Here is an 18,886-nt window from a genome sequence, read left to right on the forward strand (position 1 = left end):
CTCGCTGCCCCCGCCTCCCAGGTTAGTGTTAAAGAGCTAGGAAGAAGGCAGGGCTTGTGGCTTAGGAGAGTGTGGGTGGGTACAGGGCGGGGAGACGTGACGTCTCCCCTCCCAGTACCCGCCCACACTCTCCTAACCTGGGAGGCGGGGGCAGCGAGGCGAAGAAGAACGAGAACACCGGGCACCGGACCAGCCGTCTCTGCAGGTAAGTGGACACCAGGGGGGACTAAGTAGCCAGAGGATTAATAAAAAATCCTCTGGCTACTTAGGGATTAAAAAAAAAAAAAAAAAAAAATCACTACACAGCGTGGATTCTAACAATTAAAGCGTTCAATTGTTAGATTCCATGCTGTATAGTGAATAGGATTGTTTTTAAAATCCGATCTCCGATTAGTAAAAAAAATCCCATTGACTTGCATTGGGATCTGAATTGGGATCGAGATCGGGTTCGAATGAAAAATGATCGGAAATCGGATTTCAAAATCGATCCTGAAAAGTCAAGATCGGCTCAACCCCAGTGGAGAATCATACCCAGGTCCTTCTCACCCTAGCATTGCTCACATGTTGAGTAGGACAAGGGGCTTACATCCAGTACCATGAAAGTCCAGGGGTTGGCATTAAGAATCTCTAATGTATCCCAATATGGGATCTCAATATGTTCTTAATGGCCTCACCATAGCAGTCAGATCTAAGATTAATCTGGACACTAGCCTGTTGGTAGTCATCACTTCTGCCAGAAGAAGGTGTGAGATGAAGAACCTATTAATGAAGAACCATATCTGAGGATCCTAGTATATAGGATTATCTTAGATCCACCTAAAGTTGTAACAGAATTTCATAGATCTGAAAAGATCACACTGCCATCTTCTTGCCAGTATGTATTCTCGCATGTCTAACTAGATCGGATTTATATGAAAAACACTTCTTACATTCCAAGCATGAATATGGCTTCTCTCCTGTGTGTGTTCTCCCATGCAGAACAAGTTTTGATTTATTTGCAAAACATTTCCCACATACTAAACATGGATATGGTTTCTCCCCCGTGTGCATTCTCACATGCCTTACAAGATATGACTTACATCTAAAAGATTTCTCGCATTCTGAACAGGAATACGGCGTTTCCCCCGTGTGAATTTTCTCATGTAAAACAAGGTCTGTTTTATTTGCAAAACATTTCCCACATTCTGAACATGGATGTGGCTTCTCTCCTGTGTGCGTTCTCATATGTCTAACAAGATCGGATTTATATGTAAAACATTTGTCGCATTCCGAGCATGAATATGGCTTCTCTCCTGTGTGAATTCTCCCATGCACAAGAAGGTTTGATTTATCTGCAAAACATTTCCCACATTCCGAACAGGAAAACGCCTTCTCGCCCGTATGGACTGTCTTATGTGTGACAAGATGGGATTTGCGTGAAAAACATTTCCCACATTCTGAACATGAAAATGGCTTCTCTCTTGTATGACTTTTCTCATGTCTAACTAGATTTGATTTATGTGTAAAGCATTTGCCGCATTCTGAACATGAATATGGCTTCTCTCCTGTGTGAATTCTACTGTGTCTTTTAAGACGTAATCCTCTTGTAAACTGTTTTCCACATTCTCCACACTGAAACTTCTTACCCCCTTTCTGGCCTGTACTTGGGGTAACACTGTGGTCAGGAGAAGAGTCCTCATGGTTAGAAGTATGACATGATAGATCTGGACTGTGAAGTCCTGGATGAACATTTACAGTAATGAAGTTTTCTTCAGAAGAGTGCTGTGTATCTTCATCTTCTTCTCCTTTATTTATCGTTAGTATGACGTTGCCCTCAGGGTTCTTATTGGGATTTTCTATGAGGATTAAAAATTATTTTAAATAGCAAAGTAGATACATAACATTCCTATTGACCTGTAAACACACAGGTAGTTTTTGATCAAAAATCATTTTATATTGCCCAATTCTTTCACATTTTGACTTTGGCACAAAAATCTGCCTGCAATTCTAGATTTTTCATGTGGTAATGTAGGCAAAAATTCCCGCACAGAGCCACCACCAGAAAGCCTTGAAACATGTTATCTGAGACTACAACCACAAGCACGGGTGATTCCTTAACTTACATTACCCCAATTCCCGTCATTTGTCCACCTGACGTTTACTAGAAATTTTTCATTTGGGCACCTATGCGAAAATTCAATTTAAGTGGTATCTGAGTAGTGTACCCATGTAGTGTACATAACTTCAATGAGGTTGGTGGGACAAGTTTTATTAAAAAAAATATTTAAAAATCCAATCTTTGAGAACAACTGCTGAGAATAGCCCATCAGCGGATATACCAGATATTGCATCCCTACCAACCTAATATGGATAGGTCATCAATATGTTTAGCCCAGACAACCCTTGTGGTTGAAGAGACACACTGCAGAAAGCTAGTATTCATGTTTTTTGAGCCAGAGCCAAGAGTGGCTACAACGGGAATGGGAAATATATTGGAAGCCATTAGGGATTGTTCACATGGGGCAAGAGGGGCCAGATTCTGACGCCGAATCCACCTCAGAATCCGCCCCCTCACAATGGAGGTCTATGTAGACCGCTAGCTTCCTTTTTTCCCGTGAGTGGTATGTTCCGGCTCACGGAAAAAAGAAGCGAGCTGCCTTTTCTTCCAGCAGATTCTGCGGCTGATTCAGCCCCGATGTCCGCTTTGCGACAGCACCCTCCGGACTAGGCCTATTCATTTGAGCCTATTCCGGAGTGGGAAGCCACGACTGTCGGATGCCGCGACAGGCGCATTTTAGTCCTATACTGACGCAGCTTCCCGCATCAGAATCCGGACCAAAATACGCGGTCCCGTGCCCCGTGTGAACGAGGCCTTATACTTCTCCCCTCTAGTACACCCAGCCTTGGCTTTGCCTTAAAAAAAACAAACAGCAAAATGCAACAAATGCTATTTTTCGACAACGCGTGACCTTAAGATTCAGACAGACCTAATTGTTAAGGGGCTGATGTAGTGCAGAGCTGTAACCAAAACTTAAGAGACCTCTCAATTCACGTTCTAGAACTATTATTACACACCTGGGGTGATACCTATGGGAATTTCTTCCTTCACACACAGCTCATCTTCCATCATCCTCTCTTCTTCTTCATCATCATCCTCCTCCACTTTAATACGAATCACATCTTCACCCTGATATTACACATGTGATAATTCAGTACAAGACAGCAGAGAACTCGGACATCTAATAGATCAACATAAGAAGCCACCAAAATCTATGACAACCTCTATGATCGCAGGACCAAAATGGTCCTCACCCCCCTCTATAGATGTAGTATGGGGGCTCAGCTTTGTCTACCTGGTGATTCTCTGGGACATTGTACTTTTCCTCTGGGGAGTCCTGGGAATACAGAGGATCGGGGCACGTCTCCGGTGGATTTCCTCCATCTGTGGGAGACACAAACACACAGTGATGGAACCTGCTGTATATCTATCTATATCCTACACATGTATGTAAGCTGTATAGCTATCTATATCCTACACATGTATATATTCTGTATATCTACCTATATCATACACATGTATGTATGCTGTATATCTATCTATCTATCTATCTATCTATCTATCTATCTATCTATCTATCTATCTATCTATCATACACATGTATGTAGGCTGTATATCTATATCATACACATGTATGTAGGCTGTATATCTATCTATATCATGCACATGTATGTATGCTGTATATCTATCTATATCCTACACATGTATGTAGGCTGTATATCTATCTATATCTCCCATCATCTTCAATTCTATGTTGGCAGCTTCCTTGCAGTGAGGCTCAGATCCCTGTATGGGTTTGAAGAGTGAATACTGGGGAGTCTGTGTAGACAACGCAGACTTAGGAAAGCTGAACTAAGAGGTGTCCCAGCAGAAGAAACTCTCTCCAGAGTGATGGTGTAAGGTAAGGTTCTGTTCACATCATGTTTGAGCCTTTTGTCAGAAAAAAAAAAAAAAGTACACTTTTTTTTGCAGAATGCTTATGGATAATATGCAATACTAGAATAGGGTATACTTATATACCAGTCTAACATATGCTCAAATGACGCTCCTTTGGCATCTGTCATGTGTTATGTCGTGGCACACGTGTGCTTGCACCGCACATGACTGTACGAGGGCTTTAACATGGCTGTCAGTGCCAGTCTTTGCACACATCACCAAGACTAATATATATGTGCAGCACGGTGGCTCAGTGCTTAGCACTGCAGCCATGCAGCGCTGGAGTCCTGGGTTCAAATCCTGCCAAGGGCAACATCTGCAAGGAGTTTGTATGTTCTCCCCGTGTTTGCATGGGTTTCCTCTGGGTACTCCGGTTTCCTCCCACACACCAAAGACATACTGATAGGGAATGTAGATTGTGAGCCCTATATGGGACAGTCAATGTCTGTAAAACTCTGCGGAATATGATGGCGCTATACAAGTAAGCATAATAAATAAATATGTGTCTCTTCTTACCTTGTGATATAAGACACTGGTCATTTTCTGTGATAACAACCTTGTACACATCCGCGTGATCTTCTAGATCCTCCTCCTCCTTTATGCGGACATCCTGACATACAATGATACAGTCATTACGCACATTATTCACCGGCGTTACGGTATTATTTCCCAGCAGCGCTCACCTCTCCCGTCAGCAGTTCCATCATCTTGTTGGTCAGTTCTAGGATCTTCTGCTTCCTCTCCTGTATCGTTGAGTGATGGAGAGCCGCTGTGATGGGGCTTTGACTCTTACTCCATCCACGATCCTCATGGAGAGATCTACTGGGAGTCACACAGTCACCAGACGTCTTCTTCACTATAGTACAATCCTGCGTATGGAGAAAAATATTTAGGGAACTGAACCCAGTACTCCTCCATCAGTAGAAAGCAGGAGATTGTTACCCCACTGTATAGAGGTCTAGTCTGACCACATCTGGAATATGTTCAATTCTGAAGACCTCTGCTATAAAGATAAAGGGAATGGATTCCAAGATGGGCTACAAAAATGGTAGAAAAGCATGAACATGAAACCTAGAAAGAAGCAAACTCTGTCCATCTGCTTCTCATGGCTGACGGCTGGTGCCATCCTAATATATAGGAAGATTTACCTGTCCAGTCAGCAGGTAGATAATCTCCAAGGTGAAGTTTATTATTCTGGCGGTAATCTCCATCCTTGGTGGGCCATTGAGGAGAATTGTTCTGGATGAGAACTTGAGGAAACTGGACCAACTAGAGGTCAGGTTCCCTAGGGGGTCTAAAAAAAAAAAAAAAAAAAAAAAAAATGAAAAATAAAAAAATTCCCCTTTCTCTAAATGGCATAACAAAAAAAAAAACAAATACATAAGGCATCCCCACATCCAAAATGTCCAACTAGAAACACAGAGAAGAAATATCATGCCATACACTAAGCGCCTTCAAATAAAAAAAGGCCAAATATCGAGATGGCCGAACCACCGTTTGTTTGCAAAAATTTTTAAATAACTGTGAAACAACAGACAGGGCCAAAAATTCGATAAATATAAACTACAATGCAAAAAAAAACAAGGCTACAATATATGTATTTGTGTCTTTATTACCTTGTGATGTATGAGGTTGGTGGTTTTCCATCTTAATGTCCTTGTACAGATTCTTGTGACTTTCTCGATACTCCTCCTCCACATCCTGACATACACAATGATACGTCATCAGACACTTTATGCCTTTGTGTTACCCAGCATATATTATGTCTGTGTATCTTTTTGGATTATTTTTACTCTTATTTTCTCCATATTAGGGCGAGTTCATATCTGTGCCCGGTCTCCGCTTTAGCCATTCCAGCGGGTTTCCATCTTCTGCCCCAAGAAACCGAACAGGGGACGAAAACCCAGCAGTCAGTTTTCAACATGACCGCCCATGGATGTCTTCTGCCTCTCCGCAGCAAAACCATTTTTTTTAGCCGGACACAATGTCCTGCATGTCTGACTTTGGACATCTGATGTATCTGTGTGCCAAATTTGGTTTCACTTCCATATACTATATATGACCGATAAGAGATGTGTATATTCCCGAATCACTAGTATACAGTGCTGGTAATGTTTTCAATGCACCAGGGGGCGCTATTGTATTCACACATGTTATCTCCAGTTTAACTCCACAGTGTACTGCATTGTATGTACCGTATATACTCGAGTATAAGCCGATCCGAATATAAGCCGAGGCCACTAATTTTACTACAAAAAACTGGGAAAAATTATTGCCTCGAGTATAAGCCGAGGGGGGGAAATGCAGCAGCTACTGGAAAATGTCAAAAATTAATTTGTTTTTTGGGTGCAGTAGTTGCTGGGGAAGGGGAGGGGGTGTTTTGGTTGTCTGTCTGCCCCTTCCCTGAGCTTGAGGACTGGTTTTTTTTTTTTTCCCCCATTTGGAATTCAGTCTGGCTGAATATAGGGGATCTGCAGTGCTCCTATTAACCCCTTCCCGACGGAACAGGAGCACTGCAGATCCCCTATATTCAGTAGACTGGGCACTGTCAGACACAGGGATACCTAATGTGTATGTGTTTCACAGTCATCTTCTACTTTTATATGTATTCTAGGGAAAGGAGGAATTTACAACTTTTATGGGAGATTCTATACATTACTATTGCATCTGGTCATAGACCCCCCCCCCCCCCACCCAAGGAAACAAAAAATGTTTTTTTTGGGTTTTTTTTGCTTGACTCAAGTATAAGCCAAAAATTCGGCTTATACTCGAGTATATACGGTATATTTTATTCACTGGGCACTGCTATCTTCACATGTTCATGCTGTATTTTGCTCCAGAACTACCGTATTTTACGGACTATAAGGCGCACTGGACTATAAGGCGCATTGCCCATGAACGCCTTATAGTCCGTCTCAGTTCATATATAAGGCGCACCGGACTATAAGCCGCAGTCCGGTGCGCATTATATGTTATTGAAAGCGGCGGCAGGCAGACTTTGCCAGTGGCCGCTTAACCCCCCGCGTGCCAGCCGCTTCTATTGGAAGCGCTCGGCAGGCGAGGAGGGGCTCTATCAGCAAAATCATGCTGATAGAGCCCAACCGTAAAAGTTAGATTAAACTACCCCCCCCCCCCCCCCCCGTTTTAAAATAAAAGCCTGAAACAGAATGTGAAACTTACCGAGCGGTGCAGGGCGGGCGGGCATTCAGGCCTCCTCTTCCTCCGATGTTCCGTCCTTCTCCTCCAGCGCTCGCTAACTGATAATGGCCTGGGCGCATGCGCAGTAGCCGTAGTAGAAGCATTATGATATTGCGCATGCGCCCAGGCCATTATCAGCGAGCGCCGGAGGAGAAGGACGGAACATCGGAGGAAGAGGAGGCCTGAATGCCCGCCCGCCCGCCCTGCACCGCTCGGTAAGTTTCACGTTCTGTTTCAGGCCGGCGTGACAGCAGGGCTGCCGGACACTTCCCATTCATTTCTATGGGAGCAGGAATGCGAGCGCTCCCCATAGAAATGAATGGACAGACACTTCCCATTCATTTCTATGGGAGCCGGCATGCGAGCGCTCCCCATAGAAATGAATGGACTGCTTTTTTCCATTCATTTCTATGGGGAGTGCTCGCATGCCGGCTCCCATAGAAATGAATAGGAAGTGTCCGGCAGCCCTGCTGTAACGCCGGCGTGTACGGCTGTGATACACGCCGGCGTTCCGTAGTGTGAATGCACCCTTACGGTGCCTTTTATGTATGTATGGAAGCGGCACGCAGACTTTGCCGCCGCTTCCAATCATATATAAGGCGCACCGGACTATAAGCCGCACTTACGATTTCTGAGGAAATTGTAGGTTTTTATGTGCGCCTTATAGTCCGGAAAATACGGTACACTGTATTGTGCGGTTTTAATAATGTGTACAAGGAGATTATTGGCCATATTTTATTAGTGCCATTTGCTGGTTTTGGTCCCTTGGTAGTGGCCATCTAGCAACACTTACAGTCCACAACTGACCCCTACTTCCCGTCCCCAGCCAAACTGAGTAAGGCATACCTCGTGATTGGTGCTGTGCACACTTCTAGAATGGAGTAGTAAGAAGTAGGGTTTCCCTGGTGTGGCAAGGATTCAGAAAGCTCACTTTAGCCCAGGGGTAGGGAACCTTCGGCACTACATGTGCTGTGAAACTACAACTCCCAACATGCTCCATTCACTTCCATGGGAGTTCCAAGAACAACAGAGCAAGTATGCATGCTGGGAGTTGTAGTTTTGCAACAGCTGGAGATCCCAGGGTTCCCTACTCCTGCTTTAGCCTCTGCCTTCTATTGAAATGAATGGTAGGCAGATTTCGGGCATAATCTGCTTCAAAATCAGCTCCAAATTCCTCTGTTTGAACCTTCCCTTATACAAATCAACTCAAAATCGGGCTATATCTAGTTATCATATGATATAGCAACCTTTCACAACTAGCTAAAGACCAAAAAATTGTTTGTGAATTGAATTAAAAAGTAATTTTTTAATTCAATTCACAAACAATTTTTTGGCCTTCCCTTATACAGCCAGACAGCAGACTGCCCAGCAAGACCCTGAGTTTCAACTTTTTATGAAAACTCAGGTACCTTAAAGTAATTTTACTAGTGTTGTTTTTCAGGTTTTGTCTGTTTTTTTTTTGTTTTGTTTTTTAATAAAGATAGATAATTTGTTCTTTCATTTGTTTTATATGTTCTTTAATTCGTCTGTGCTTATTCTGTCTTTATGTACAGCAGGCATGTCAAACTCGGGGTACCCCGAGGGCCACATGAGTAACAAGAGGTTATAGCGAGGGCCGCACACAGCAGCTAATGTCACACACGTATTTTAACAGCAGTCATGAAAACAAGATATGAAGTAGTAATATGTAACAGCAACTAATATATTTAACAAAAATACAGCAATTAAAAACTAAACATTTATTTGCTATAATTTTTTTCAATCTTTTTTAGATAAGTGGTGATCAGTCAGCCTTGTTCTCTGAGAAGATTTTGTTAGTTTCATAAAAGAAAATTATCTGTTTACATACATGCTTCCATCTCTGCCCCCCCGATTCATGTCCCCCCCATCTCTGCCCCCCCGATTCATGTCCCTCCTCCATCTCTGCCCCCAGATTCATGTCCCTCCTCCATCTCTGCCCCCAGATTCATGTCCCTCCTCCATCTCTGCCCCCAGATTCATGTCCCTCCTCCATCTCTGCCCCCAGATTCATGTCCCTCCTCCATCTCTGCCCCCAGATTCATGTCCCTCCTCCATCTCTGCCCCCAGATTCATGTCCCCCCTCCATCTCTGCCCCCAGTGTCATGCCGTCCTCTCCATCTCTGCCCCCAGATTCATCTCCCTCCTCCATGTCTGCTCCCAGATTCATGTCCCTCCTCCATCTCTGCCCCCAGATTCATCTCCCTCCTCCATCTCTGCCCCCAGATTCATGTCCCTCCTCCATCTCTGCCCCCAGATTCATGTCCCTCCTCCATCTCTGCCCCCAGATTCATGTCCCTCCTCCATCTCTGCCCCCAGATTCATGTCCCTCCTCCATCTCTGCCCCCAGATTCATGTCCCTCCTCCATCTCTGCCCCCAGATTCATGTCCCTCCTCCATCTCTGCCCCCAGATTCATGTCCCTCCTCCATCTCTGCCCCCAGATTCATGTCCCTCCTCCATCTCTGCCCCCAGATTCATGTCCCTCCTCCATCTCTGCCCCCAGATTCATGTCCCTCCTCCATCTCTGCCCCCAGATTCATGTCCCCCCTCCATCTCTGCCCCCAGTGTCATGCCGTCCTCTCCATCTCTGCCCCCAGATTCATCTCCCTCCTCCATCTCTGCCCCCAGATTCATGTCCCTCCTCCATCTCTGCCCCCAGATTCATGTCCCTCCTCCATCTCTGCCCCCAGATTCATGTCCCTCCTCCGTCTCTGCCCCCAGATTCATGTCCCTCCTCCGTCTCTGCCCCCAGTGTCATGCCGTCCTCCCCGTCTCTGCCCCCAGATTCATGTCCCTCCTCCCCGTCTCTGCCCCCAGATTCATGTCCCTCCTCCATTTCTGCCCCCAGATTCATGTCCCTCCTCCGTCTCTGCCCCCAGTGTCATGCCGTCCTCCCCGTCTCTGCCCCCAGATTCATGTCCCTCCTCCCCGTCTCTGCCCCCAGATTCATGTCCCTCCTCCCCGTCTCTGCCCCCAGATTCATGTCCCTCCTCCATCTCTGCCCCCAGATTCATGTCCCTCCTCCATCTCTGCCCCCAGATTCATGTCCCTCCTCCATCTCTGCCCCCAGATTCATGTCCCTCCTCCATCTCTGCCCCCAGATTCATGTCCCTCCTCCATCTCTGCCCCCAGATTCATGTCCCTCCTCCATCTCTGCCCCCAGATTCATGTCCCTCCTCCGTCTCTGCCCCCAGATTCATGTCCCTCCTCCGTCTCTGCCCCCAGTGTCATGCCGTCCTCCCCGTCTCTGCCCCCAGATTCATGTCCCTCCTCCCCGTCTCTGCCCCCAGATTCATGTCCCTCCTCCGTTTCTGCCCCCAGATTCATGTCCCTCCTCCGTCTCTGCCCCCAGTGTCATGCCCTCCTCCCCGTCTCTGCCCCCAGATTCATGTCCCTCCTCCCCGTCTCTGCCCCCAGATTCATGTCCCTCCTCCCCGTCTCTGCCCCCAGATTCATGTCCCTCCTCCCCGTCTCTGCCCCCAGATTCATGTCCCTCCTCCCCGTCTCTGCCCCCAGATTCATGTCCCTCCTCCCCGTCTCTGCCCCCAGATTCATGTCCCTCCTCCATCTCTGCCCCCAGATTCATGTCCCTCCTCCATCTCTGCCCCCAGATTCATGTCCCTCCTCCATCTCTGCCCCCAGATTCATGTCCCTCCTCCATCTCTGCCCCCAGATTCATGTCCCTCCTCCATCTCTGCCCCCAGATTCATGTCCCTCCTCCATCTCTGCCCCCAGATTCATGTCCCTCCTCCATCTCTGCCCCCAGATTCATGTCCCTCCTCCATCTCTGCCCCCAGATTCATGTCCCTCCTCCATCTCTGCCCCCAGATTCATGTCCCTCCTCCATCTCTGCCCCCAGATTCATGTCCCTCCTCCATCTCTGCCCCCAGATTCATGTCCCTCCTCCATCTCTGCCCCCAGATTCATGTCCCTCCTCCATCTCTGCCCCCAGATTCATGTCCCTCCTCCATCTCTGCCCCCAGATTCATGTCCCTCCTCCATCTCTGCCCCCAGATTCATGTCCCTCCTCCATCTCTGCCCCCAGATTCATGTCCCTCCTCCATCTCTGCCCCCAGATTCATGTCCCTCCTCCATCTCTGCCCCCAGATTCATGTCCCTCCTCCATCTCTGCCCCCAGATTCATGTCCCTCCTCCATCTCTGCCCCCAGATTCATGTCCCTCCTCCATCTCTGCCCCCAGATTCATGTCCCTCCTCCATCTCTGCCCCCAGATTCATGTCCCTCCTCCATCTCTGCCCCCAGATTCATGTCCCTCCTCCATCTCTGCCCCCAGATTCATGTCCCTCCTCCATCTCTGCCCCCAGATTCATGTCCCTCCTCCATCTCTGCCCCCAGATTCATGTCCCTCCTCCATCTCTGCCCCCAGATTCATGTCCCTCCTCCATCTCTGCCCCCAGATTCATGTCCCTCCTCCATCTCTGCCCCCAGATTCATGTCCCTCCTCCATCTCTGCCCCCAGATTCATGTCCCTCCTCCATCTCTGCCCCCAGATTCATGTCCCTCCTCCATCTCTGCCCCCAGATTCATGTCCCTCCTCCATCTCTGCCCCCAGATTCATGTCCCTCCTCCATCTCTGCCCCCAGATTCATGTCCCTCCTCCATCTCTGCCCCCAGATTCATGTCCCTCCTCCATCTCTGCCCCCAGATTCATGTCCCTCCTCCATCTCTGCCCCCAGATTCATGTCCCTCCTCCATCTCTGCCCCCAGATTCATGTCCCTCCTCCATCTCTGCCCCCAGATTCATGTCCCTCCTCCATCTCTGCCCCCAGATTCATGTCCCTCCTCCATCTCTGCCCCCAGATTCATGTCCCTCCTCCATCTCTGCCCCCAGATTCATGTCCCTCCTCCATCTCTGCCCCCAGATTCATGTCCCTCCTCCATCTCTGCCCCCAGATTCATGTCCCTCCTCCATCTCTGCCCCCAGATTCATGTCCCTCCTCCATCTCTGCCCCCAGATTCATGTCCCTCCTCCATCTCTGCCCCCAGATTCATGTCCCTCCTCCATCTCTGCCCCCAGATTCATGTCCCTCCTCCATCTCTGCCCCCAGATTCATGTCCCTCCTCCATCTCTGCCCCCAGATTCATGTCCCTCCTCCATCTCTGCCCCCAGATTCATGTCCCTCCTCCATCTCTGCCCCCAGATTCATGTCCCTCCTCCATCTCTGCCCCCAGATTCATGTCCCTCCTCCATCTCTGCCCCCAGATTCATGTCCCTCCTCCATCTCTGCCCCCAGATTCATGTCCCTCCTCCATCTCTGCCCCCAGATTCATGTCCCTCCTCCATCTCTGCCCCCAGATTCATGTCCCTCCTCCATCTCTGCCCCCAGATTCATGTCCCTCCTCCATCTCTGCCCCCAGATTCATGTCCCTCCTCCATCTCTGCCCCCAGATTCATGTCCCTCCTCCATCTCTGCCCCCAGATTCATGTCCCTCCTCCATCTCTGCCCCCAGATTCATGTCCCTCCTCCATCTCTGCCCCCAGATTCATGTCCCTCCTCCATCTCTGCCCCCAGATTCATGTCCCTCCTCCATCTCTGCCCCCAGATTCATGTCCCTCCTCAATCTCTGCCCCCAGATTCATGTCCCTCCTCCATCTCTGCCCCCAGATTCATGTCCCTCCTCCATCTCTGCCCCCAGATTCATGTCCCTCCTCCATCTCTGCCCCCAGATTCATGTCCCTCCTCCATCTCTGCCCCCAGATTCATGTCTCCCCTCCATCTCTGCCCCCAGTGTCATGCCGTCCTCTCCATCTCTGCCCCCAGTGTCATGCCATTCCCTCCTTCATCTGCCCTCTGTTTCACGTTCCACCTCTATGTGCACACACATTAAAGAGGACCTTCTTCACAGCACAGCCAATCGTGCTGTGCTGTGAGAGCCGGGAGGAACGCCCCCTCCCTCTGCTCGCAGTACTCGTCCATAGACGAGCATTATCAGGGAGGGAGGGGGCGTTCCTCCCGGCTCTCACAGCACAGCGCAATTGGCTGTGCTGTGAAGAAGGACGTCTCTGACTGAGTGTCAGAAACGCCCTTCTGACCATAGAAGAGCTACGGTACCGGACCGTAAGCTCTTCACACTGGGCCCACATCGGGAAAGCCGACAGTGTGCTGAACTCAGCGCACTGTCAGCTTTCCGGCAGCATATAGAACTGCCTTACCTTGTCCGACGACTCCAAGTCCTCGCTCCCCCGCCGCACTCTCTCTTGCGCGCTAACAGTCGTAGACGCGATGTGACGTCGTCACGTCACATCACGTCTACACAGCAGCGTGTAGCCGCGTGAGTATTGCACCTCTGTGGCCTGCACAAAAGTTTCAAACTTTGTCTCTAAACTTTAGAGACAAAGTTTGAGACTTTTGTGCGGGCCGCAGATATGCCTGTAAAGGGCCGCATGTTTGACATGCCTGATGTACAGTTTTTCTGATATTACTGTATAATTTCCCAGCAGCGCTCACCTCTCCAGTCAGCAGCTCTGAGATCTTGTTGGTCAATTCTAAGATCTTGTGAATCTTGTTCCTCTCCTGTATCGGTGAGTGATGGGGAGGCTCTGCGATGGGGCTCGGACTCCTGCTCCATCCTCCATCCTCATGGAGATGGTTTCTGGGAGTCACACGGTCACCAGACATCTTCTTCACTATTGTACAATCCTGTGTATGGAGAGAAATATTTAGGGAACTGAACCCTTTATCAGTAGAAAGCAGGAGATTGTGACCCCTGCTATATGGAGTTCTAGTGCGAACACATCTGGAAGACCTCACCTACAAAGACTGGGATACATAGAATGGGTCTAAAGAGGGTCTACAAAATTAGTGGAAGGGTCCAGCATAGAACAAAACAGGAGATGCCAAGCTCTGTCCATCTCTCGGTTCATGACTGGAGCTTCCGAATACAACATGCCTAGAAAGAGGATAGAAAAATTTACCTCTCCGGTCAAAAGGTAGATGATTTCCAAGGCGAACTTTATTATTCGGCTGGTCCTCTCATCCCTGTACTTGTCCATTCTTGGTGGGTCATTCATGAGAAGAAACTTCTTGGATTAGAATTTGAGGCACCTGGACCAATTAGATATGCAGGTAACGTAAGCATCTTTAAGACAAAAGAAAATGGCTTAAAGGGGTATTCCCATAACCCTTATTCTGCAGCCTGAAGTCTGTGTACTCTCCTCACTTCCTGGATTTCTTGCACATTGGTGGGCGGGGTTTCACTTGCTCTGCTATCTACTATGATCCACAGTATGACGCTGATGTGGAAACTGATATAGCAAAGCTGGATTTGAGTCAGATAACGGACTCCTTATCTCAGCCCTTATCAGCCAAATTCAATTAAACCGGCAGATAAGTGGAAAAGCTGAAGATAGACAGCACAATAATCCCAGAGCTCTTTCCTCCCCCTCCCCTATATAAGGAGATCAGTTGCTTGTCAGCGCCATCACTTGACAAATGAGCAGATAATCCCAAGGGCCAGTGTCAACAATGAAGTGAATAAATTAAGATAGCGGCCAAACAAAGCAGTTTTGATAAAGCAATGTATTTAGGAAAAGTCTTATATCCACATAAACTAGCAATATAGATAGGATCCTTGTTATGGGACAACCAAACACCAAATGGTTCAGTGCTTACAAAAAAAAATGATGTAAAAAGAAAATAGAATGGGTTAGAAGGAAATTGCAACAAACTTGGCTGACCCCATCATGTGTAAAACTTATTATGATCAAACCAACGTGCCATATTTCCATATACTCCAACTAGCACCCAAGCATGTGTGACCCCGAATCTGGCCATAAAGGGGGACTCCACTTCCACATTTAGCTATGACATTAGGCTAAATAATAGTAAAGCAGCCCCAACAAATAGTTGGCACCACTCGCCACTTCCGATAGCCGATACAACCAGCCCACTTTACCCTCTGACACACATCGGCTAACAAATGGACATGGTAATTTCTCTCTATGGAATTGCGACACATTTTAGAGTCAATGACGATTTTATGAAAATTTAAGATATATTCATCTCAAAAAGCACAGGGTTACAGAAACGACAAGTAATAAAAAGTCATAAATTCAAGCAAACCGTATACAAAAAATAAAGTAATAAATACAATACACGTCTGGTCGTGGGGCTTGGCAGAATAATCGGACAGATCTACAGGCTGGGCCTGACAAAGAGGTCCTGTCCATCAACCCTTTCTTAAGGACCCCTAACCCAGGACCTTTTTCAAAACCTCCCACTTGAGACTGGGGCCGGCTAATGACATGCACCAAAACAAGAGAGATATGACCTATTTCATGAATATGCCTCAAGGTGGGTACCTCATATAGGCAAGATATGCCTGGCAAGTAATGCCAAATGTTCTTACAAGTCCAGGCATACCAAACATGGAGATACAATCATCATCCCCTGCAGATATACTGGGGACGACCCTAGGGGTCAGGGGAAGCAGTGGGTGGACTGGGGGGTACTCTAGGGGTCAGGGGAGGCAGTGGGTGGGCTGGGGAATACTTTAGGGGTCAGGGGAGGCAGTGGGTGAGCTGGGGGATACCCTAGGAGTCAGGGGAGGTAGTGGGTGGGCTGGGGAGACCCTAGGGGTCAGGGGAGTCAGTGGGTGGGCTGGGGGATACTCTAGGGGTCAGGGGAGTCAGTGGGTGGGCTGGGGGATACTCTAGGGGTCAGGGGAGGCAGTAGGTGGGCTGGGGGATACTCTAGGGGTCAGGGGAGGCAGTAGGTGGGCTGGGGAGACCCTAGGGGTCAGGGGAGTCAGTGGGTGGACTGGGGATACTCTAGGGGTCAGGGGAGTCAGTGGGTGGGCTGGGGGATATTCTAGGGGTCAGGGGAGTCAGTGGGTGGGCTGGGGGATACTCTAGGGGTCAGGGGAGGCAGTAGGTGGGCTGGGGGATACTCTAGGGGTCAGGGGAGTCAGTGGGTGGGATGGAGGATACTCTAGGCGTCAGGGGAGGCAGTGGGTGAGCTAGGGGATACTTTAGGGGTCAGGGGAGGCAGTAGGTGGGATGGGGAGACCCTAGGGGTCAGGGGAGGTAGTGGGTGGGATGGGGAGACCCTAGGGGTCAGGGGAAGCAGTAGGTGGGATGGGGAGACCCTAGGGGTCAGGGGAGGCAGTGGGTGGGCTGGGGGATACTCTAGGGGTCAGGGGAGGCAGTGGGTGGGATGGGGAGACCCTAGGGGTCAGGGGAGGCAGTGGGTGGGCTGGGGGATACTCTAGGGGTCAGGGGAGGCAGTGGGTGGGCTGGGGGATACTCTAGGGGTCAGGGGAGGCAGTGGGTGGGCTGGGGGATATTCTAGGGGTCAGGGGAGTCAGTGGGTGGGCTGGGGGATACTCTAGGGGTCAGGGGAGGCAGTAGGTGGGCTGGGGGATACTCTAGGGGTCAGGGGAGTCAGTGGGTGGGCTGGGGGATACTCTAGGGGTCAGGGGAGGCAGTAGGTGGGCTGGGGAGACCCTAGGGGTCAGGGGAGGCAGTGGGTGGACTGGGGGATACTCTAGGGGTCAGGGGAGTCAGTGGGTGGGCTGGGGGATACTCTAGGGGTCAGGGGAGGCAGTAGGTGGGCTGGGGGATACTCTAGGGGTCAGGGGAGTCAGTGGGTGGGCTGGGGGATACTCTAGGGGTCAGGGGAGGCAGTAGGTGGGCTGGGGGATACTCTAGGGGTCAGGGGAGTCAGTGGGTGGGCTGGGGGATACTCTAGGGGTCAGGGGAGGCAGTAGGTGGGCTGGGGGATATTCTAGGGGTCAGGGGAGTCAGTGGGTGGGCTGGGGGATACTCTAGGGGTCAGGGGAGGCAGTAGGTGGGCTGGGGGATACTCTAGGGGTCAGGGGAGTCAGTGGGTGGGCTGGGGGATACTCTAGGGGTCAGGGGAGGCAGTAGGTGGGCTGGGGGATATTCTAGGGGTCAGGGGAGTCAGTGGGTGGGCTGGGGGATACTCTAGGGGTCAGGGGAGGCAGTAGGTGGGCTGGGGGATACTCTAGGGGTCAGGGGAGTCAGTGGGTGGGATGGAGGATACTCTAGGCGTCAGGGGAGGCAGTGGGTGAGCTAGGGGATACTTTAGGGGTCAGGGGAGGCAGTAGGTGGGATGGGGAGACCCTAGGGGTCAGGGGAGGTAGTGGGTGGGATGGGGAGACCCTAGGGGTCAGGGGAAGCAGTAGGTGGGATGGGGAGACCCTAGGGGTCAGGGGAGGCAGTGGGTGGGCTGGGGGATACTCTAGGGGTCAGGGGAGGCAGTGGGTGGGATGGGGAGACCCTAGGGGTCAGGGGAGGCAGTGGGTGGGCTGGGGGATACTCTAGGGGTCAGGGGAGGCAGTGGGTGGGCTGGGGGATATTCTAGGGGTCAGGGGAGTCAGTGGGTGGGCTGGGGGATACTCTAGGGGTCAGGGGAGTCAGTGGGTGGGCTGGGGGATACTCTAGGGGTCAGGGGAGGCAGTAGGTGGGCTGGGGGATACTCTAGGGGTCAGGGGAGGCAGTGGGTGGGGATCAATCGTTAATAAGTCATTCCTTACACTGGAGCTGCTGCACGTACAGGACACTGCCCTTGTAGCTCGCTGACCCCCTCCCCAGTCACCACAGATGCACAGACCTGATCCGGGACCCCCGCAGACTCTCCGCTTGTCCTCTGCTTGTAGGAGGGTCAGGAAAGGCTCGTGTATTTGGGGCTGTTCCTGGTAGGTATGACGTCACAGGGAGGGGCGGGGTCTGCTGGATGACAGCTCTGTGCTGTCTACAGGAGGCGGAGCAGGGAGGTGTAGCATGGTGGAGAGGGAGGAGGGGCGGAATGGAGGAGGAGGTGGAGGGGATGTTTACATGGGACTGTATGATGGAGAGGGGAGGTTTACATGGGACTGTATGATGGAGAGGGGAGGTTTACATGGGACTGTATGATGGAGAGGGGAGGTTTACATGGGACTGTATGATGGAGAGGGGAGGTTTACATGGGACTGTATGATGGAGAGGGGAGGTTTACATGGGACTGTATGGTGGAGAGGGGGGTTTACATGGGACTGTATGTTGTTGTTTTTTTACATGGGACTGAATGTTGTTTGTTTGTTTTTTCATGGGACTGCATTTTTTTTTTACATGGGACTGTATCATTCTTCCCAACTTTTGAACAACAGAAAGAGGGACAAAATGTGCAGCAAATTTAGCTCCACCCACGTATATGTTGACTCCACCCATTCCCAATCATCTTTCCATGTGCCCCCACACAGTATAATCCTTCTACAGTCACCTGTACATTATAATGTCCCCACATTATATGTTCCCTCCACCTGCCCCACAGTAATAAGTCCCTCTCCTGGTGCCCCAGTTTAAACATGAAACCGGAGGGGACATTAGCAGTGGGGGTAGTTGGAGGGGAACAATAAAATTAATGGCAGATGAAGTGGGACATTAAACGGGGGGCAGAACCTCGCGCCTGCACATAGTAGCAAACAGTCTTCCAAATTGTTCCTTCATTTATGCACCGCAGCTAAGATGCTTATCGCCCTCCATTGGAAGAAAGTCCCGCCTCCTTCCTGCCCAGACCTTATTGCCCGGGTAAAAGATGTGCGCAGCCTGGAGAATTTGACAGCCCCACTTAATCGTACCGTTGAGGCTTTCCAGGCTATATGGTCACCCTGGGACACATACTGTACTTTAATTGGTCTCTGACCCCCCCCCCCCTTTCCCCCTCCCTCACTTT

At 49.7% G+C, this 18,886-nt stretch overlaps 1 protein-coding gene across 2 annotated transcripts; it reads right to left on the reverse strand.

Annotated features, from left to right (window-relative positions):
* Positions 1 to 367: 367 nt before the first annotated feature.
* LOC142198246 (uncharacterized) lies at positions 368 to 17,859 on the reverse strand. Of its 2 annotated transcripts, none has more exons than XM_075269195.1 (10): positions 17,786 to 17,859; positions 14,128 to 14,291; positions 13,661 to 13,852; positions 5,590 to 5,674; positions 5,122 to 5,267; positions 4,657 to 4,842; positions 4,490 to 4,583; positions 3,333 to 3,421; positions 3,055 to 3,166; positions 368 to 1,835 (listed from the first exon to the last, which is right to left on the reverse strand). In XM_075269195.1, exons 2-10 carry the CDS (start codon positions 14,221 to 14,223, stop codon positions 853 to 855), a joined length of 1,983 nt encoding a protein of 660 aa, XP_075125296.1. In that variant the 5' UTR covers positions 14,224 to 14,291; positions 17,786 to 17,859; the 3' UTR covers positions 368 to 852. The 2 variants fall into 2 exon arrangements, with proteins under 2 accessions (XP_075125296.1, XP_075125295.1); XM_075269194.1 differs by having other exon boundaries at positions 14,128 to 14,257; positions 17,786 to 17,852.
* Between the last annotated feature and the right edge of the window lie 1,027 nt (positions 17,860 to 18,886).

The sequence above is a fragment of the Leptodactylus fuscus genome, chromosome 3 (assembly GCF_031893055.1).
Source record: "Leptodactylus fuscus isolate aLepFus1 chromosome 3, aLepFus1.hap2, whole genome shotgun sequence".
Lineage (NCBI taxonomy): Eukaryota > Metazoa > Chordata > Amphibia > Anura > Leptodactylidae > Leptodactylus > Leptodactylus fuscus.